The sequence below is a fragment of the Antennarius striatus genome, chromosome 7, assembly GCF_040054535.1.
Source record: "Antennarius striatus isolate MH-2024 chromosome 7, ASM4005453v1, whole genome shotgun sequence".
In the NCBI taxonomy this organism is placed as follows: Eukaryota; Metazoa; Chordata; class Actinopteri; order Lophiiformes; family Antennariidae; genus Antennarius; species Antennarius striatus.
Window position 1 is genome coordinate 10,563,851 of NC_090782.1, and position 22,559 is coordinate 10,586,409.

The following is a 22,559-nucleotide window of genomic DNA, read 5'->3' on the forward strand; positions in this document are numbered from 1 at the left end:
TGTAATTAAAATTTCCTCTAGAGAACACACTACATAAGGTCCACACTTTGAATTTGACTGATGTAGACCAGTTTGGAAATGTGTTGAATGTTGTTACTGTGAGTCACAGTGAAGCCTGTTACCAGATTGTATAGCAAACAAAGTGAATATCATGTCCACATTCATGCGGCAATGTAAATATTAAAGAGCTACTGGAGGAAAAAGTCACTTGATGCAGCACTGGAGAGAAGAACAGAGTAACGTTATCTCTCAGCACACAGCGAGTCTTTGCTGTTCAAGTGGTCTCACACATCCCTAAATACCAGGGTGTCAAAGTTGAGGTCCCATTTTGAATGATGGATAATTTCGTGAGGCCTGTGGAGGAAATGAGGTGAGAGGCTGTTGGCTGCAACAGCAAAACCACTGGCAGCCTGTGAGAATAAGACCACCAGTGACACCAGTGAGTAATGTTTAATGGATCATTCCCCCTGTTGAACAACAATGACCAGAGTTACATATTAAAATGAAAAAGGAAATGATTTTGACCTTTGTACTTCAGTCCCGTAAGTCACCAGCTGTCAGCATCAGATGTGACTTTCGCGTGAACTTCGTTAGTTCTCTTCAGCAACTGCTCCAGGTTCCTCTTTTCCACAAACGGAGTTCCTTTATTTCAATGGACCCCTTTCCGTCTTTGGTACACTTTGTGTACCACCACCGACCCATCTGGTGATCCCATTCTGCACTTACCCAACACTAGGAATAGAAGTGGATTCACCGCTTTACTTTCGCCCCCGTTGTTTTCATTTTGTCCACTAGAGGGCGTCATGCAACTATAAATAGAAGAGGAATTTTATTTTTATGTTCTTATACTGGAGCAGACTCGTCCTACAATACAATCATCTCATATCCAGTGAACCTACCAGAGAGAACAACCAGGACACGTTGCATCGTCCCTGCAGCTGGTTCACATCTTCTCTCTTAGTCCAGCACATCTAGGGCAAGCATCTTAAATCAACAGAACTTGTGAGGGCTGCTACTCAGGGTCTGAGCTGGAGAAGGCAACAGACACCTGGAGACACACACAGACACACACAGTTGACCTCATGGTCACCTCCGTGCTGTGAAACATCATTTACTCAGAGTCCTGACCTTTAAATATGAACTGTGTTTATTTTCTCTGACATCTGTCCTGATGAGATTTCTAATTTATCCATGCTTCATATTTCTTTTGTCTCTGTTTGACTTCTAATCTAATCATCAGATAGATAGATAGATAGATAGATAGATAGATAGATAGATAGATAGATAGATAGATAGATAGATAGATAGATAGATAGATAGATAGATATTTACGTCTGCGAATCGATGGCACCGTGCGTGAATGTGAGAGGTACAGTTGTGATGTTTTTGGGGCAACAGACCTGAGACCCCCTACACCCCCCACAGGTCATCCACCATGAGCTTCCTTGAGCAGCTGAAGGAAAACAAAGCTGATACAACATCTTTATTATGTTTTCATAGAACTGAAGCTCAGGGCGACTTCACCTGTAGGGAGGAGATGGGAATGTTTTTGGGAATGTTTTTGTAATCCATAATCCCTGAACAGAACAGCAGGGGCGAAGGGGAAAGTCCTTGATGAGGTCCAGGCCTGTCACCAGAACGATGGTCCGGCACTTCTTACAATCATTGGTTGAGGGCAGCCAGACGTCATTTCAGGCTGCCAGGCGTGAAGAATGATGCTTGTTTTCCTTGGCGTCACTTTCACACGGCATCAGATTCATGCTGAGGCAGACTGAGGTCATCACAGTCAAAGGCCTCATCAGCAAAGAAGGCGGCGGGACGGACATCCGTCAACCAGGGAGACAAAACATCACGAGCAGTCTGTCAGGAAATGCTCCTATGAAGGTTGTTTTAGAACATCTTTAGCTGCCCAGCATTAGCTTCCCCTTGATTTGACTTTCTAGCCCCCTTGTTTAATAGTCAAGAACATTGAGATCGTCTGCTGTCGGTCGACTGGAGGTGGACAGAAAGAGAAGTAGATGCAGTCTTGCTTTCCAGAAAGGCTGAAACTTGTTTGCCTGGTCCCTCTGCTTCTGTATTTATCGTACATAGAATAACATCCCATACTCTTCTTGAAGTGAAGAAGCTTCTTGGATGACAGGAGAAAAGTCTTCAAACTTTTCCTCTTGTTCAGTTGAAGGTCTTGACTTTTTTAGCAGGCTGTTCTTCACTGAATTCTTCAGTTTTGAGTGTCTTCTTGTTTTCAGGATAGGGATTTTATTTTTTTTTATTCACATAGCTCTGTTTTGCATCTCTGCTTTTAATATCATTGAAAAATGTGTGTTTATTGTTGAAATCCTGAATTTATGTTCTGTCTTTATTTTATTCAAAGCAGTTGGTGTACATACAGTCTTTGTGATAACAGGTGTGTGTAGTGGTCTGCATACCAGACACAGTGTGTGTGACATACGGAGGACATGCAGCAACATCTGCACAAAGCCTCCAGCATGAATGTGTGAGAACATGTGTGTGCAAATCTATGTTCACTACATGCTCACACATACACACACTGCACGCTTATTTACATGCATATGTCAGACAAAACCGTCCTCATGCAGTGACAGTGGATGAACATGAACCCAGGTTTCTTTCATATTAAAATAGGTTTTTAATGAGTCGTATGAACATATAAGGGTGAAGCTGACTCATGAAGTCATGCTGCCATACGGCAAATTGGATTTGATAGAACTAATAAGCCTCTGCAAAAGACAAAGGTGAGATCTCAGTCTGTCTTTTTCATAGAGAACCTGCAGTCCCACAACTTTGTCCAACACATAAAGTGTCAACATGTATAAAACAAATAAACGTATCAGCACCAGTGACCCTTGTTTCATTCCACGGTCTTTTTTTTTTTTTTGCCTTAGCTAACTTGGAGACGGACAGTCTCAAGGCTGTTTGGCATCTTTACATACACACATATTTTACATATACAGTATGTCAAACACGATGCATGAAAACCCATCGAGACGAAAGCAAACACCATGAAGTAAATTCAGTGTTTATTCTGGATGTTTGTGAACATGTTGCCTGAATCAGATCATGCAAAGCTAACAGCTAAACTTAACCAGCCTTAATTCTAAGATTTAACTTTTAGTTTTTACTCTTATACATAGAGAAGGAAGTCGGCTTCCTGGACACATTGGAAGATATTGTTCTGAACTTTTTTATTGTCTTGTTTATTTATTTAATGTGATGTGAGGGCTGAGAAGTCAATTAAATGGGAGCAAGCATACTTTACAACAGCGGTCACAAACCAGAGACCTGCCCAGCGTGTATCAGATATACACACACAAACGCGTGGACACACTGACACACTTCAATAGTTTGTTAAACTGCTGGGAAGGGGCGATAAGTGGACTTCTTCATGTCGCTGGTGAATAGAGGGATAAAATACTGCCTTACAGTTTCCTCCTTCAGTCTCTTTATGAGCTTTTCATGGGAGACGTGTTAGAGGCTGAACTCTCGCTGAGCCTTTCTTTCTCTGTCCTGCCAGGCAGCTCTTTCTCCTCATCTAAAAGATTAATGGGCAGTTAACACAAAATCAACTCTCGTGTTTGCTAATTTGAGCTTTCCCGTGAAACGTCTAAATCTTGTGAAGTGAAACTTCGGCTTTCCTTTTTTGATGTTATCTAATCCCCACCTGGCTTGTAGAACATCCTGAAGGTCTTTTCATCTCCTGATGTGTCTGGACAGTCATGACAATGAGAGAAAGTTGAAACATTCAGATAAAAAGAGGACACAGAGTGATGAGTGTCAATGAAGTAATGAAAAACGATGAGCGGATAACCTTGGATGAACAGGGGACGTACCAGACAGCAGGATAAAAAACTGGAAAAAAAAAACGGTGGATCAAAATGAATCCATATTAATAATAGAAAACGTGACCAGACGCTAAATCTCCAGTCTGCAGGCGATATTTGAAACACCCTCCTCAGTGTGGAGACATATTGCACACACATGCAACCTCTGAAAGTGAATATTTACACTGCAGCATCGTGGTAAACCCAACCCCATCTCCAGTTTTTCCTAGAATCATGCTTCTCAGTGAGTCATCATAATGGACGTTTACATTGAAGGTTTTGCCATACTCCATTTGTTTGCGTCTCACACGACTGCTTCAACACAAACTTAAGAGATTTTCGAGATTTTGTGTTATCGTGACTAAGGGCATGTTTTATTATTTGGAATTTAATGATTACACCTGCAAAACATGTAACTCGTACAAGCACAACAGACGTACAAGGGATGGACGACCTGTTTAAATATTTGTGATAAGAAGATGCACAGAGTTGTCAGAGTGGTTCCACAGCGAGGCCACGGTAAACAGCATCAGCAGAGCAAACAACATGAATGTGAAACAAATCCGGCCTTCTATATATAAGACAAACAAACAAACAAAATATATATACAGCATGTGTATGTGTGTGTGTGTGTGTGTGTGTGTGTGTGTGTGTGTGTGTGTGTGTGTGTGTGTGTGTGTGTGTGTGTGTGTGTGTGTGTGTGTGTGTATAAGTGCTGGTGGTGATGGTTGATGACACTGTTGAAGTGAAATGAGGTGAAATGCTGAAGGTAGCTAATCCGAGAGTCTTTAATATAGGATATGACATTTGCGCCCTGTTATTTCCTGTCTCACAGACATCAATCTTCTCTCTAATTATTGGGTTGGGCAAACCTACATCAGCATACATAGAGTTGGACGTGTAAGATAAAGGAAACAGCTGACTAGACTGAGAGAAGGCCACTATAGAGCAAGAGTTCATTACTGAGGACAGTACAGAGAGTCCCTTACCATATCTACTATTTAAATAATGTAACATCTTGTTTATCAGAACTGTCCAACAATCAGCGCTCTCTTGGTTTTATAAAATAAAAAATTAAACAAATACTTCTGTTATTCTATCTAGCATTGCTTATGGTAATTTTGTCATCATATACAGAGGCTTTGTTTGAAGCAAAGGGAAAACTTCAAATAAACAGAAATGCTTTTCTTTATGTTGGGATTTGATTGGCTCAGAAAGCAAAAAGTAAGGAATTAAAGGAAATAGAACCAGAGAGCAAGGGCTACAAATTTAGTATTTCACGTATAAAGCTGTAACACCAGTATGCATTGTGAATTCTCTCAAGGGGAGACTTTTTTTGGACAGTAAAATGTGTCTAGAGCTCATTTCGTTTTGAAGGTAACATGAAACAACATGACCCTCCCCCTAAGTCACACTCCCCGTGTTATATTTCATTAAGATCTGATTTACTGTTGTTTCTGTACAGATTTTTACAAATGTATTATTTCTGTAGATTTATCTAGTTTTACAATTCACACAGGAATGAATCCGTGACACATAAATCTTGCGTGAAAAGAAAACATCTAGACTCCAGCTGTCTTTGCTTTCTTTGGAGAGGATAGAGGGTAAAATATTCTCATGGAGTTGTTTTAGCATGAAAACCAAAACACATTGCCCTCATTGTTCTTTCTCATCAGACATGAGTCTTTGATTTGTCTGGAGTTTGGGGGGATTCTTTAATGCCCCCAAGTGCTGTCAGAGTGATATAAGTACCACCCTGAAGAGTACTCCCAGTTTCTAGACATCTTGTTTGCGTTTCTTGTGATATGAAATAGGAATGCACTTTTTTCTGTTTTATAGTTCCCATGTTTCTTTTTGCATGCAACCACTGGGGCATTGGCCCTCAAATTTTAGTATCATTTGCTATCATGACATGTGTCTCTTTTTTTTGTTTGTTCCAGACTCACTTCTGCTCGACCAATAGAAAAGAAGGTGTATTAACACACCCACCAAAAGATTCGTGGGAGATGATCACATGTGTTGTGGGATCACTGGATATAATTTATGTCATTGGAGAAGGAATGTAAGTAAGTCACACATGCTGTAAAGAACATTTGCATTGCACAACCATGTGAGAATTCATTGTATTTATTTGAGAAATACATAGAATACAACTATGAGTGCTCATTCTTCTACATTAATAATAATAATAATAATAATAATAATAATAATAAAAATAATAATAACAATAGTAATAAGTAAATAGTAATAGTAATAGTAAATAGTAGTAGTAAATAGTAAATAGTAGTAATAGTAATAAATAGTAGTAAATAGTAGTAATAGTAAATTATTATTGAGTATGTATTGACTAAACAATTATTCAATAATAATAATAATAATAATAATAATAATAATAATAATAATAATAATAATAATAATAATAATAATAATAATAATAATAATATATTTTTAAATGTGTTCTCACGCATTTCGCTTGAGAAACATGTGCAATGTAGGGATTTTATTTTGTGTTAAGATATTGTACATGAGAGTGTTTTACACATAAATTCTTGCTAGATTTTTGATCCATTTAATGAGTCATGAAAGACGGAAATCTCCAGTCATTTCTTCAGCAAAATATAATAGCTGACCAGTGAAATGCGTTGAGGTCAAACGCAGACTCCCGCATGTTGCAGATTGTCTGTGGAGAACTTGTGAATGGTGTTCTGTCTGTGACTCGGAGCCGGTCCAAGGCTTCGTTCCGCCCCTTTAGCCTCCAGCCAATCATGATTGAATATTCAAATACGCTTCCCATAAACGACTTGGAGCGGCCTCTGTGACAGATCATAAGTAACTTTACTCTCAAACCACAACTCCATTCCTCTTTAAATACGCTACTGGATATACGACTGATCAGCCCACAGAAATTTATATTCAGGATACGTTTTATTAAAAAAAAAAAAACCCCTCAATAATATGGGAAAAGAAAATATCAGTTTTTTGACTTTTTGGATACTTTTGAGCAAATTCTTTGCAACAGTTTCTTCTGACCTCGAAGTTACCACCAGCTCTGTGTTTGGTAAGATCGACCTCCTACTCGTTCCTTGTGTGAACGTGGAAGGATTTTACACTCATGATTCATCCACAGCCTTAATGAAGGAAACATATGTGGAAAGCAGGTTAATTTAATTAAAGCGTGCTGCTCCGCATTGAGCAGCAGTAACCCCGTAAAAAACGCGTTCCCAGTCGGGTCCTGCAGGTCTGCATCACATTTCACACCATTCAAACCCATGTGTCTGTGTGTGTTGTGTGTGTGTGTGTGTTGTGTGTGTGTGCGAGGAAAGGCCGCTGCTGCAGGCTGTTGGTCTACAGATCCGTTTGTCAACAGAAACGGACTCAATTACATAATTAGTCAAGAGGGGTTTGTTTTATAATTTAACCCGCGTTTCAAAGATGATTATCTAGATTATGCAAAACATTTGCAATAATTTATATTTAGTGTTTATTTAATTTTTTTTTTAGAAAGAAGCTGCAAGATTGCATAATTTGCATGGAAAAACAATTATGAATGAATCAATTTAAAAGTTTAATTTTGTTTTCTTCAAAAGAATGTTTTTCATGCTACCGAGTTGTTGCTTGCATGCACAAGTAGAAGTTGTAATAATAATGTAATAAAAATTTACCTTTGTCCATCCCTCTGCATGCATGTGCATATTTAATGATCAATGCATCTTGTTTGTTTGTATGGTAACAGCAAACAGCAGCACCACTACCAATCCCCTGCTGAACACCACTGAATGGATCACAGACTACACTGACATTGTGTCCAAGTTCGCCCTGCGGACAGCTGAAGTCCCAGATGATGACCTGTGCTACATCGTGGCTGGCAGGCCAGACACCATCGACGAGTGTAAATTTAACTTAGAAACACAGGTCTTCATTGTGATTCATGGCTGGACGGTACGTCAGTTTACTTTACAGTCCAAAATTCATATTTATTTCCACTAGTTTTATGCATTTATTTGTGCAATGAGTAAAGTTTACATACAGTTCAGGCTTTGAGATGCTGATGTAGGGAAACGATGCTACAATTTGTAGGAAAATTAATGCCATAAAAATGTTGCAAGAACATAAAAAGGCAGTTGGATTCTTGCCAAAGCAACACAATACAAAATATAGATTGAGGCTGGACAGGCTGAGGGCAATGAGTTAGCTCTCAAACAGCCCATGCATCGTCTCCTTAACGTGATTTAGAACCAGTCATGCAGTTGGATTTGAACTAATGACAACTTGGCTCGTCTCCAGGACATAGAATGAGGTCTGTAGCCGGGATAAAGCACACCATACAGCAGCTGACCTCAGGTATGTGTGGGAAAAGAACAGTAAACACGTGATTGTATGTTTGTAGGTAACGGGGATGTACGAGAGCTGGGTGCCCAAAATGGTTTCTGCACTCTACGAGCGTGAGCCCAGCGCCAACGTGATCGTGGTGGACTGGCTGACCCGCGCCAGCCAGCATTACCCGACGTCTGCAGCCTACACCAAGCTGGTGGGCCGCGACGTCGCCAAGTTTGTCACCTGGATACACGTGAGTGTTTTTACTGAAACATATTTATTTTGGTTAAGAAATGACAAGCAGCTGCTTGTTTTTGTCAAGATGAGGAACTGTTCTGCTGCTTTTGGTTGATTATTATCATTATATTCATTAATGCCCCATCGGATGAATCGGAGGCTAATTTGTAGTGAAGGATGCGAAACTGTTGAACCCAGCTCTGGTGCATGGAAACACTGACCTTCTGGTTTGTATTTTAAACACTCTGTAAAAGCATTTTATTGCTATTTTAGTGGCTCAGTGTAACCATTCATTTTAAGGCTCAGTATTTATTGAAATTCAGTCTTTACTGGACTAAATTCATTTGTCCTTTATTAAAGGTGACTTTGAAGTTCAACCCTTCAATTTTGTCTCAAATTCAGTTTGGGCTGAATCTGAGCTTCTGCAGTCATCTGTAGTTTATTATTACTTTTTTAAAAGCCCCAGCAAATGTGCAGGATTTAGTATAAAACATTTCAACATGTGGATCATTTAATCCCTGTCCTTACTTTCAGAATGAGCTGAATTTGCCCTGGGACAGGATTCACCTGCTGGGTTACAGCCTTGGAGCGCATGCGGCTGGAATTGCTGGTGATCTCACTGATCATAAAATCAGCAGGATCACAGGTAGGACCCTGAAATTAGCCACCATGACTCAACTAGATTATAATCTGCTTGATTACAAGCAGACAGACAGTGAGAACATAACTATATATTACCAGAAAAGGGGTTGCCACGTTGTCAGGGTCCATTCTGATTGGTTTAATAGATAAATGACTGGTCCCCTGTTTATCTCTTCTTTGCAGTATGTGAATACAGTTATGACCGTTTAGTGTTTTAACTCAAAGGATTTCTGCTCCTTTGATACTTTTAATGCCCAAATCTCTGAGCACATAAATGATTGCCTGTAAACATTCCGTAAACTATCACAGTATAACTGTATTATCCCAGCCCTACTCTTAAAAACACCACAATGAAATGTTCCTCATTACATTCCAGACACATATCGTCTGTGTGCACGTAGCCATTGGCTGCCAGTTAGCTTGTCCAATCTCGGTATTTGTTACTGTGAAGTTTATCCAGCTTTAAAATCTCCCTGACCTGTTTAGAATAATGGCATGTTGACTGGGATCTGAGGCAGGACCATTAGAACCCACAATTAGTGCCCCACATTATTTTGAGCTCCCACGGTTCTGCAAAGCTGCACGTGGAGAAAAAACACCACATCGTATCTCTTTAAGTGTAGTTTTATCTTTCTTGTTTTTATGTGTGAACATATTTCTTCCATATTGAGACGGGTGCGCAACTAAGTCCTGCAACGGTGACCCTGAAATCTTGTTGTGGTTTCTAGGTCTGGATCCTGCTGGTCCCACCTTTGAACATGCAGATGACCAGAACACCCTGTCGCCCGACGATGCCCAATTTGTGGACGTCCTGCACACCAACACGAGGGGCTCCCCAGACCGCAGCATTGGCATCCAGAGACCCGTGGGCCACATCGACATTTACCCTAACGGAGGGGCATTCCAGCCAGGATGCGACATCCAGAATACGTTGCTGGGAATTGCATTGGAGGGCATCAAGGGCCTCCAAAGTATGTATTTCAATGTACTGAAGATAAAGCTTTTCGCTAGGACTCAATTGGTGCAAAAGCTATCTTTCTATTAGACAAACCTGGATGCTTTCCGACCTGCATGTTGTGAAGCATCTACCCGTACTTTAGGTTTCTGGTGGCCTGTATGTGAATCAACTTGTTCATACTGGTGGTACCAGTCTCCCCCACCTCTGCTGTGTGACAGACCACACCATAAATTCACATCAGAGTGATACAGCAGTGTTAAAAAGTGTCAGTTAGGTTTTATGTATGTTTACTTTATGTCAGCGAACACTTTGACCGCACAGAAGCTTTCAGGGATACAGTTTAAATGGTCCGTCTCCAGCAAGAACAGATTTGGCCACGGATTCACAGCAAGAAAAAGTCATGTGCTTTTCAGTGTGGAGATTTAAGTGTGACTTGATGTTTTGTTGGTGAGAAATTCCATCTGGGTCAGTCAACCCTGACATGTCAAACAGGGAAGGCATTTTTACTGCTGTATGAAGGAAAAGTAGGTGTTGTCTTATCGCTCCTGTACTCTGTGCTGCAGATATGGACCAGCTTGTCAAATGTTCCCATGAGCGCTCCATCCACCTCTTCATCGACTCTCTGCTGAACACCCAGCAGCAGAGCTTGGCCTACCGCTGCAACTCCAAAGAGGCCTTCAACATGGGTCTGTGCCTCAGCTGTAGAAAGAACCGCTGCAACAAGCTCGGCTACAACATCAACAAAGTCCGCAGGACCCGCAGCACCATGATGTACCTCAAGACCCGTGAAATGATGCCTTATAAAGGTAGACACCAGGAAAAGGGGCATGTAGAAAAGACATTTGTGGCTTTAGAAAACATTGAACTATTGTAGAAAAGTCTCTGTAGGTTTATGGACTTTACCAAGGATTAGCCGGACTTTTCTTAATTCATGCACATACCTAAATTGGAGTAATCCTCAGAGCTTAAGCTCCTGTTGTGTGCGGAAGCTGAATGTCAGTAAAGTTATTGCTGTTACACACTTCTAACGGAAACTTAAGCACTCGTGTCAGCAGACGTGTCTGACAAGTGTCAGGTTTTCAGATCAAGTGAAGAGGCGGTCATGAGTATTTTAGTTGTTCGAGGTGGGCTACAGTAACTCAACACTTCTGCATGTGATGCACTTGAAGCGGAAACATTTATTTATGAAACACACTGGCCAAATTTTTCTTCAATGTTCGAAAGTGGATTCATTGACCATCGCTATTTTGGGGTTTATTTAATGAATCAATTTAGATTTACAAAAATATCGGTGCTGAGCTGCGGCCCTGTGACGGTCACATGAAGATATAGAGAGGTCAATATTACATAAGAGAGTTTCTAGCATGTATTGCTGGACCTCAGTAAACTCTTTTTTTGTTCTTCCAGTTTTTCACTATCAGGTAAAGGTGCACTTCTTCAGCAAGAGCCAACTTAGCTTCACCGAGCAGCCCATGAAGATTTCTCTGTATGGAACCAACGGGGAGAAGGAGGGCATCTCTTTTGTTCTGTAAGTGCATTTAAAACTTTAACGTCCATCAAGTGAAAACCAAAAACACACAGAAATCCTCATGGACAGTCCTTGCAATGGAAACAGATGGTCAGCAAACGTGTTTGTAGTGACCTCAACTCTAAAAATGAAGATGTTCCTTCTGCATACGTCACTCACATGCCATGGATGCCTTCCAGCTGACTTTTACTTTTCCTTTACCCACAGGCCGGTCTTGACGACTAACACCACTTCGTCATTCCTCATCACCACCGATGCTGACATCGGAGATCTGATGATGGTGAAAATGAGCTGGGAGAAGGACAGAATCCTCAGCTGGTCGGACTGGTGGAGCAGCAGCGAGTTTTATGTTCGCAAACTGCGTGTGAAGTCTGGGGATACTCAATCCAAGTAAGTTCTTACTCACTACCACCATAAAAGTGATGATGATTGGGATGTGTGCACTTTATTTTGAATAGTTTGTGTGTCTAATCGTTTACCTGTGTGATTCCAGGGTGATCTTCCGTGCACAGGAAGGAGAGTTTGTCTACCTCAACAGGGGAGGAGAAGCCGGAGTCTTTGTCAAGTTAAAGGACGCTGTCAGCCGGAAAGAGAAACTGTAAGTTGAGGAGAAGCTTTCATTACACTCAGTGTGGATAATACATTTATATGGTTTTAACAATTCATTTATTGTAATTCAAAAATGCATTTCAGAAATAACTTCAGAGCAATTGATGTAATTTTGATTTGAATTTTGCATTTTAAAAAGAGTAGACTACAGACTTCATGGACTGATGGTTGTGACACACAATGTTAGCCTAAGTTTGATAAGGATACACAAAGACTAACTTGTGCCTCTTTCTCCTTATAGGATGCACAAGCTGAAGATGAATGGCAGTCAGTTTGGGCAGAACAACGCTTGATGTTGCACGAGAACAGTCCCCATCATGCACATCACCCATCATTACATGCATAGCCAAAGATATACAGCACACAGCACGGCACTGGGAAAGCCTTTGCAAGCTATTCTATATAGCCTGAATGCCATTATCTTTTTCTTCACAATGACTTCAACTCCCAGTGCAACCAGTAAGACCCACTGGAATCATTCTGCTCATCAAGTCCTTCCTGTCTCTCTATAAATTCTGCTCCTGAAATATATTTTCTTTGTGATGATGTGCCACATTTGATACATTTACGCTTTCAGTATCTCCTGTTCTATATCTTTATAATCATTTTTTTTATTGTTTTATAACCTATAAATAATGCTTGTACTGATTTTTAAGTATTTTTAACTGTTTTATTGGCCTTTATGAACTTGGATTGTTGTAAATATAAATGATTCACAGTGATAGGCTTTTTAAAAAATGTGCGAAATAATCATTTTGCCCCTAATGTTTTCTTTTAGTTAACCACTAACTTCCAACAATCACCAGGGACCAAAGAAGTATTTATGAGCTATGAAACAAGTCTTTGTAAATACTTTTTAATCAGTATATATTTTGAATATGAGTCAAGTGGTAATATCTGATTTTTTTTAAGCTTGATTGTGTTTTGGTTATTGTGTCACTGGTCACTTTAGTAGGCTTTCAGCCCCATGCTGCCATTCTGGTGTTAACATTTAACAGGGATGTTAGGTTTAGGAATTTTGTCATGAAATTGAAATGAGGTCACTTCTCAATTGTTCCAGTAATGCCTCCGTTATCCTTAATTACTTCATTAATGGGTTAGCAGTATCTCAGTATTTGAAAACGTTTAACTCATTGAGTAAGCTTGGTCTACAACATGCCCTTATTTTGAAAGGTCAAATATCACAGAATTGCTTAAAATAAACATGTAATCCTTGGTCATTTGTGATGGACTCGCCTACATGATAGCCATAATACTTCTCAAGAATACTTCATACTGTATTTATTGAATGTACATTGATATATTTGTAATTTAAGATGTAATGTGTTTTTGCAGGCTTCCATTTTGTGTGTATGTTTAGTAAATGAAGTATTTTTAATGCACAAGGCTTTGAAAAGGTTGATCAAACTGGTCGTCATGCCAGCTGTTCAGTGCATTTACTTTATGAACAGTGCACTATATAATTAAAGTTGAGGATAGTTGAATAAAGTAATAATTTGCTTTTAAATTTCCAGACTGGTCTAATGCTTTACATAATAACTAAAATATTAAAACCCTGTTCTGGAGACAAGGATTAACATGAACAGGAGCTTGCCCTGAAACATACTGTACATAACATCTCCAGGAAATTCTACTGTATATATTTATTTCAAATATCCGCTGTGAAGCATAAATTTCAGAGCAGCTAAATTAATTTTTAAATATCTTAAATATTTTTTAAGATAAGTTATTATGACCGATCACTACAAAGAGCCAAAGCTTCTAGAAGCTAATTTGGACTTGTTTCAGACCGACCAGTTTGTTTTTAACAAAGACTAAATAAAAGAAATGAACAAAATTATAAACACAGCAAAATATTCAACTCTGTAACCTGTGCAAATTGCTGTTTGCCTGCTTTAGTATAATAATATAATAATATGACATATTGATATGATATTCAACACCCTTGGTTTTCCTTGATTTTTTAAAAAAGACATCAGACTAGTGTTTATCGCTATCCACGGTGATGTCAAGGTTGGAGTCCTGACAATATCAGCTGCTTCCAGTGTCATTATGTTTTTTTTAGCAGACACACTGGGGGTGTGTTTGAATTTGGTGCAAACATCTCCTCAACCTCTGTGAGGTGAACAGCACTGACTTGGTAAATTGAGTGGGATTGAGCTGAGAAAGCGCCTCCACATCAGTTAGGGTTTAAAATCAACCACCTTGAGTGCACAACAACATGAGAATCCAGGCTGGAAACTGATGGACGCTGCTGCTTTGTGATGGCTATGTAGGGCAGGCCGTCAGAAGTTATGTCATTAGTGGAACATCAGCTTGTGTGGATTTGAAGTCGGAGCATCACATTTATAATTATTTAGCATACGTTCCCCACAACTGTCGATGATAAAATCTTGATATTGAATGAGAGCCTTTTTATTGAATCTATACTTGTCTTGGGGATATTATAGCTAGATACAATCAAAAGATAGATAAAAGTAGATTAGTCACTCACATTCTTGTACCTGTACTTAAATTCATTTCACAAGCTGCTGCGTTGCTGATTTGGTGCTTTCACCCAGCATCCTGTGTAGACACTACATAATCGTTGAAGCTGCTTATCAATACGTGGCTTTGAAAAGAAAAGTCCCACAGAGTCTCTTTATGAAGTTTGGTTTGTATTACGGGTGAACCATTTCTCCCTACTGGGTAACAAATGTTCTACCAGCTACTCTATTAGCCCGTCAACAGGCCGTTGTATCGTCTGGAGGCACGTAAAGCCCACATCCACTGTGTTTTAATAGTACAGGATTAAAGCTCGCTGTTATCTCTAAGCCAGCTTTGCTCAAAATTCAAAACATATTATGTAATGCTGAGTTCATAGTATGACTTAGAGAAAATTATGCCATATTTACAATTCCTTGACTTAGGTATTCTCTCCTCTGAGCAGGATTTACACTTGGCTGTGGAAAAGAACTGAGCAGCAGACAGGACCTGCACGGCTCAGGTCATTAGTGGAACATCAGCTGACAGTGTTCTCTGGTTGGTAAATCATAAAAACTGAAAGACTAACCTGACTTTAAAAGAAAATTTATAAAATGAGATGCTGAAGGAATAATAACGCTGAGAAGAATTTTCATTTAAGGATGAGTTTGAAGTCTCCTTTGGAGGATGACTTGTTCCTGAAGAGTTATGTCTGCATCTGATTGTATTTCAGGAGCACCACTGATATCTAACTATGTTCTAAAGAATTAAAGGAAGCATTCGTATCATACTCATCTGAAAACAGACTAATATTGATCAGCATTACCAGTGTGTATCTGTCAGCATCCTTTTCTGAGATCCCTGTGGAAAACAACCCCCCCGCATCACGTCGTGTTGTCACTGGACCGACGTTGTTGAAGCCACAAAGATGACTTTTAAAATCTGTTCCAAACACGACTGTCTGCGTCTGACCTGCAGCCCACTGACGAAGACAGACGTCAGATTCATGGGGGCTTTGATTGTCTTTGTCTGATGGATATCTGTCCAGCATTCGTTTAAAAAGCTCCTTTACAAAAACATAGCAAAGCAGTCAGAGATCGCAACATCCGGGACACCTCTGAATTTAAATTTTTACCCTGACCAACATATTTTTGTTCCTCTGGCTTCCTGGAAATGTTGCTTTTTGTTTTGTGATTATATCCCATCAGGTTTCAGACATGTGTACCAAAAAATGTATAAAAGTGAAAATTTGACCTTGACCTAGTTTTCTCAAAGTCAAGGTCATCAGCTCATTTTCATCCCCTTTGCTGCCCGAGTAATGTGCTTTCATCTTTTCATCTGCAACGGTTGTGAAGATATTTGGTGGAAGGAAGGGAACACACAAATGGAAGGACGGACGAACACACTAACACTGACAATTACATCATTGCTTCGCGGGATGTAATAAACTTATTTCTAAATTTATTACGTTAATGTTACTGATTAATTAATATTTTAAATTGAAACAAACATTTAAAAGATGCAGTGCTTAAGAACTTGGGTCTTGTGCCTGAATGTGCTTCCTTTAATAGAACCAATTGTGATTATAGCAAAAGAATTTCACCTAAATTCAAGTACAAACCTGGTTTAGAAGTCATAGCATGTGCAGATAGTCCAAGTCCCGTGAGTGTTCAGAGTCCTGGAAAAGCCTGATCATTTATCACCCTTTACATCAGTGTTTTGTTGTCACCGCTGTCACCAGGCTTTATTGTTCAGATGCCTTTCACAGCAGCAAGCCTGTAGCTAACAGACATCACCTCATCCACCTCCATCCCAGTTTAACTTGGCATCTTGTGTTGAGCAACAAATCAGCTGCTGTGCTGAACACTGTGGCCTGACTGTGGGCATGTAATCCTCAGCTGGCATGTAGCAACAGCTCTTCAGCTCTACCTATACAGTTTTTGAGCACTGTACAATAATAACTGGCTGTGAATGTCAACAAAGAGCTTTACTGGTCACGTTGGGTTTATATCAGGTTTGCTGGCTGATTCCACCGAGATGTTTATATGCCAGGATTTTGGAGCGTCATATTGATGAAAACCTAAAAGAGTCAATTATTGTATTTTTTTTTCTTGAATTAATTTAAAGAGTTATGATAGTGGTGCTGATGTGATTCCAAAGTCTAGGAGTGGGATTCCTAGACCTAGACTCAAACTGTTACTGCTTTGAAAACACTGCTGGGAGCTGAGCTGCCTTGGTGATCTTTTAACACTGAATCAATCACCAATGAATGAATGAATGAATGAATGAACGAATCGATCAATCCACCAATCAACCAATCAATCAATCAGTCAGTCATCAATTTAATTAGGCATGGTTCAGCAGTAGCTTTCTTTGATAACTACTCATGCTCTGCCTACAGAAACATACATTTACTGTACACACAAACGTCAGGTGTGCATCATGGGTAATAGATTTAATGACCTGACTACCACAGTTGTAAACGCTGCCCATAAATCGGACTAATGATTTACTTTACTACATATTTTGTCATTCCCCGCCCGGACTCAGGAGCCAATCGCTTGTCGGAGTTGCTATTTAAGAAGCTGACAGTTCAAGGTGGTTCAGATATCAGCGCGCTGCGCGCAACAGGACGCACTGACGTGGGTCTGCGAGGCAATACACGCACACACACTCACACACTCACACACACAAACACACACTCTTCCGGTGAGATCCGGTGGGTTCAAGTGATCCTGAAGGAGATTCGCTCTTAAAGGAAACAGCTGCAAAAGAAATGAAACCGTGGAAAGTTGTGTTTCTTTTCGTTCTGGTGTTGCATGCAGCTGTGCACTATGTGACGTCCTTGGAAGAGGAGCTCGCCGATTCTATTTTGGGTGAGTTTCCAGTTTCATTTCCTTTTACTGTCACACATCAACTCACTTTTGTGTCAATCTGGAAGACTTTTTAAGAAATCCATGAGTCCGGCCAATGACATGGAATCCATTCGGCAGTGAAGTCAATGTGTGTCTAATTGTTTGCGCGCGTTTGGAGAATATTAACGATGGTAATGAAAATGTGTTTGGAACATGAAAAGGTGTCTTTTTGGAGAATGACAAACTTTGACTACAACAACCCCCGATAGAGTCTGCTTTCGTGTTGTCATCTGACTTGTGCGCGAATGGTGAACTTCTCGGCATTGTAAATGATTTTAACGTGAGTTTAACCTCCAGTGAGTGATTCTATGTATGGTTGGTTATATTATGGCGCCTAAACGGCTTCCCCAGCAATTCAGACCTAACATATGTGTGTGAGGTTCCTGAATCCACCAACCCACCCCCCCCAGCTCTAAACCAGCACAACCCCCAGTTGAGTTGAGTCAGCTGACTGAGGAGGACCACTGAAAGTTGGTCAGATTATAAGCAGTGGGGAGGCAGGAACAAAGCTGTGAGAAAGTCTCAGCGGTTTCTATGGAGCTCCATCTGACCGGGTGAACCTCCATAACCCCGGAGGGCAAATCTTGTCTAAGATGGAGCTCAATTACCGAGGGGCCCTGGGGGGGCCACAGCTTCTTGGAGCCAGTCACTCAGTTAGTCAGGCGTCTCAAACCCCCCCCCTGTAGATCTCATTTACACATCCACACCGGCTCCACAGAGGGATTTCTTGTCTGTTAACCTAGTTTTTAAAAGAAAAAAACTAAACTAAACTGTTAACTTTCTCCCCTTTCAGGGAACTTTCTTGACCCGCTGAAATTCTTGCTTAACCAGGAAGACGACGCCAATCACACTGTGGCAAAATTCTCCCTCAGGACACCATCCCATCCCGATAATGACTTGTGCTTCATCCTTCCTGGCAAACCGGACTCCCTGGCAACCTGCATGTTCAACAGCACCTCCAAAACATTCCTGGTAATCCACGGGTGGACGGTGAGTGGAGATGCTTCAGCCTGTTGTGACCTGCCCCCCATCTTTGACACACCCACAGCCTTTGTTTGCTGACATTCCTCTGGTTTTGATAAAATCACCATTGACTGGTAGTCTCCCATTTCCCCAGATTCTAGTTTAAACATCTAAACATCCACATTCAGAGATTTATTGATATGAGATAATGTTGAGAAGGTACCTTGTGAAAGAACAGCCGTAAAAATGATCAGGACTGGAGAGGATTTTACCGCATGGATATATAAAACCTCATTGAGCTAGTTCTCCCTGAGTCTTCATAATTTTAATAAATGTTTTTAGTGTTATTACTCCTCTTGGACTGAAGTTTGATGACTTGAAACTGAAGATTGATGACTTGTCCTTTCAGCTGAGTGGTATTTATGAAAGCTGGGTGGCCAAGCTGGTGTCTGCACTGTACGAGAGAGAGCAGACGGCCAACGTCATCGTGGTGGACTGGCTCCGCTCGGCTCAGAACCACTACGTGGTGGCGGCCCAGAAGACCAGGGTGGTGGGGCAGGAGATCGCTCGCTTCATCGACTGGATCGAGGTTAGGGCTAATTTTCCCCCTGTCATTCGGAAATGTAAAAGTTTGTTAAAACACTTGTAAAACATTTCACAAACTTTTTTTTTAAAGGAAACCACCAACATGCCTCTTGAGAACCTTCACCTGATTGGATACAGCCTCGGGGCACATGTGGCAGGATTTGCTGGAAGCCATGCCAGCAATAAAGTTGGAAGAATAACCGGTAAATAAAGCAAAGTGAATGTCGTTTAAGTGTTTAGCATGCTCCCTCTAGTTTAGGGCGATGTAGTGATCAGTTATCTGTGAGCTGATTGGTTGATCTCTGGTCTGCGCCTGCAGGCCTGGACCCAGCTGGTCCTGACTTTGAGGGGATGCACGCCCACAGGCGACTCTCTCCTGATGACGCCCACTTTGTGGACGTCCTCCACACCTTCACACGGGGGTCCCTAGGTCTCAGCATTGGGATCCAGCAGCCTGTTGGACACGTGGACATTTACCCCAACGGGGGCAGCTTCCAGCCTGGCTGCAACCTCCGGGGAGCCCTGGAGAAGATTGCTAAGTTTGGGATCTTTGGTAAGAAGGACTTAAAACACAACTGAAAAATTAAATAGCTTTTCTTCAAATGACTCAAATTTTTAAAATGTAATATAACTTTTTCACCATTCTTGCACCATTTTTGTGTTGTCTTTAAATTTCAAATTCTGAGCTGTATGTTGTTTAAATCCACACTTCCTGTAAAGTGTTTATTCTGAGAAATTTCTGTAATACAACTTATACACAAATGCTTTTCCACAAGTAAAGTAGAATTTCTGATAAATATTTCTGACACATTAGTGTTTTTATTTCTGAGATCAGGAATTCAAAGTGTTATATTCTGGCTTATCAGTGCATTATATATAATTTATTTTCAGTAAAGCATACTTTAGAAGAGGTCAAAGCGAACATCCGACTGATGATCTGTTGCGACCAGGTTACATTTTTATGATGATTACTTCATAGAGACATACAGTACATAGTTCAGCAGCTTTACTGCTGCTTTTCATTAATCTGTCTTATATAATTATATCTGTTTATGTAACGAACAGAGGACCATAAACAAGTCAGATACTACATCCATCTGACCGAAAAGAAATGAGAAGCATCTAGAGTGAACAAGTGACGTCACTATGCACACTTTCCAGTTAATTCCGAGCCGTCTTTCTGCTTCAGCGATCACCGATGCAGTGAAGTGCGAACACGAGCGCTCGGTCCACCTGTTCATCGACTCTCTGCTGAACGAACAAGAAGTGGCCAAAGCCTATAGGTGTGGCAGCAGCGACATGTTTGACCGCGGCATGTGTCTCAGCTGTCGCAAGAGCCGCTGCAACACGGTGGGCTACGACATCAGTAAGGTCCGCAAGGCACGCAACGTCCAGATGTACACCAAAACACGAGCGGCCATGCCTTTCAGAGGTCAGTGGGAAGCAGGATTTGTCGGTGTGAGTTTCATCACGCATGTCAGCGGCTTTTCTAACCTCTTGCTCTTTCTTACAGTTTATCACTATCAGCTGAAGATCCACTTTTCGAGTAAAGTGAACCGCTCAGAGATCGAGCCTTCACTCACCGTCTCGCTGTACGGAACGAGAGGAGACGCCGAGAACCTGGAGCTCCAACTGTAAGTGGATATGTTCCATGAAAGCTACAGACTTGCATCTTGTGTGTCTTCCAGCAGTCACAGAAAACAGTTTGGTCTTTACTTCGTGTACTCACATCATGGCATGACCTACCCTCCTCGGAACAAGTTGAACACTAATATCTCTTTCCATGACTTTGTCTGACAGGAAGGAGAAAATTGCGACCAATAGGACTCATTCTTTCCTGCTGGTGACAGAGAAAGATATCGGAGATCTCTTGATGCTGAAGTTTAAATGGGAGGAGACAAATGGTTGGACGTCTTCCAGCATGTTGAAGATGGTTTCTTCTTGGTGGTCTGGTGACTCCGACAGCTCCAACATGGAGGTTCACAAAATCCGTATCCGAGCAGGCGAGACACAACAGAAGTAAGGAAAGATTAAAATCTTAGAAACTTTATCTCAATGAAGGATTATTTCAATGAATGATGTGCTCAAACCAATGAATTGTGTTTTATCCATCTCAGGATGGTGTTCTGTGTAAAAGATGCTGAGTCTCAGAGCTTAAGTCAAGAGATCACATTTGTGAGATGCAAGGATGCATGGAGGGCAAACTTCAAACCTAAGAGGTGAGTTAGCGTTGTGCAAGTTTCTCTCGTTTCTGTTATGATCACTGCCAAAGCAGACGAATAACATAGTCTTCTTTGCAGAATTACTTTGAGGAACCACTAACTCTGGAGAGAAGACTGTTGATGACCCGCCGTCAATTTCTGCACTTAGTGACTGATCTGTGCACCCTAACTTATTTTATATCTAAAAATGATATGAAAATCTTTGACTTGGATACAGCGAAAACTGTATGTAAATACTGTAAAATATTTTGTAAAGAGCCAATCTGATGACAAGTATCTGTAACTTAAATGCAATATCCATTTCATCTAATGAGATGGATATGAAGTCACCTCGGAGTCTGACATACTGTAAAAGTATCACTGATTGAATTTACCTTAATAGTTCTGGAGGTACTGATGATGAAATACCTCAGATTTCATATTTATAGCAACCACTATGGAGAATTCTGTCCTCTCGGTGTCTGCAGAACACTGCTCTGAAAGAGGGTAAAACCATGAATTCTTCCTGTTCATAAAATGAGTTTTTTTAAGGGTTTTATGCAATAAATTAGATGTTAGTTACCTGAATGACATCTTAAGTAACAGAGCATTCACCACTGAGGCTCTCAGCACTGCCTGTGACTGTGGGACCTGTATCAGTGTGCCTTACTGTAAACAGTCACCTGACCGAAGCTTGTGATAAATGTCTTAACTTAATACTGTGTTGCTACGTTTTGCTTCAGTTTGTTTTATTGTGTTTTTCTTTTAAAGTACTTGGTGACTCAAAAACGCAAAAATTACTGTTTTTAAATACTTTATTATTATCTGGTGTTTATTATCTGTTACCTTCAGATATTTACTCAACCCTGGTTCTATTAAAGTGGCTAAAAGGAACAAGGTACGTTATGCTCAGTGTGAGGAAGCAAGTAGTGAATACCGTTACCCTCATTTTCTTTTATCATCACAATTCTTTATCATGGTTCTTTATCTGTGTGCATGTAAAGACTCAGTGCGAATCGCTGTTTTATTTATTTAAACCTCGGTTCTTTAGAGATCGGTACTGTAATCATTGTGACATCATTCCCACTTCAAAAATGTGGAAATGTTCTTTTTGCACATGCAAAGCCCAAGTTGTTTGTACATTATTATGTAAATATCTAACAGATGGAAAACTGTTTTATATTTTTACTTTGAGGGGGGGGTTTGAATCTGTAATACGTACATTTCTATAGTCTTTCATATCTGTAAATATTCACTGTATTATATATTCATTAATAAAGCCAAAACTATCACCTCTAGTCATCA

The 22,559-nt window shown here is 40.4% G+C and overlaps 2 protein-coding genes across 3 annotated transcripts; both read left to right on the top strand.

The window, feature by feature from the left end:
• The first annotated feature begins 6,656 nt into the window (after positions 1-6,656).
• On the top strand, positions 6,657-14,005 carry lpla (lipoprotein lipase a). Its single transcript, XM_068318412.1, has 10 exons — positions 6,657-6,897; positions 7,573-7,778; positions 8,227-8,406; positions 8,925-9,036; positions 9,761-10,003; positions 10,554-10,796; positions 11,398-11,518; positions 11,726-11,908; positions 12,012-12,116; positions 12,369-14,005. The coding sequence occupies exons 1-10, from the start codon at positions 6,795-6,797 to the stop codon at positions 12,418-12,420; spliced, it is 1,548 nt and encodes a 515-aa protein (XP_068174513.1). The 5' UTR covers positions 6,657-6,794; the 3' UTR covers positions 12,421-14,005.
• A 3,211-nt stretch (positions 14,006-17,216) lies between these two features.
• Positions 17,217-22,552, top strand: LOC137598374 (lipoprotein lipase). 2 transcript variants are annotated; one of them, XM_068318413.1, is made up of 10 exons: positions 17,217-17,466; positions 18,299-18,495; positions 18,878-19,057; positions 19,145-19,256; positions 19,373-19,606; positions 20,243-20,485; positions 20,567-20,687; positions 20,854-21,072; positions 21,171-21,272; positions 21,354-22,552. In XM_068318413.1, the coding sequence occupies exons 1-10, from the start codon at positions 17,367-17,369 to the stop codon at positions 21,373-21,375; spliced, it is 1,530 nt and encodes a 509-aa protein (XP_068174514.1). In that variant the 5' UTR covers positions 17,217-17,366; the 3' UTR covers positions 21,376-22,552. The 2 variants fall into 2 exon arrangements, with proteins under 2 accessions (XP_068174514.1, XP_068174515.1); XM_068318414.1 differs by having other exon boundaries at positions 18,337-18,495.
• The last annotated feature ends 7 nt before the right edge of the window (positions 22,553-22,559 follow it).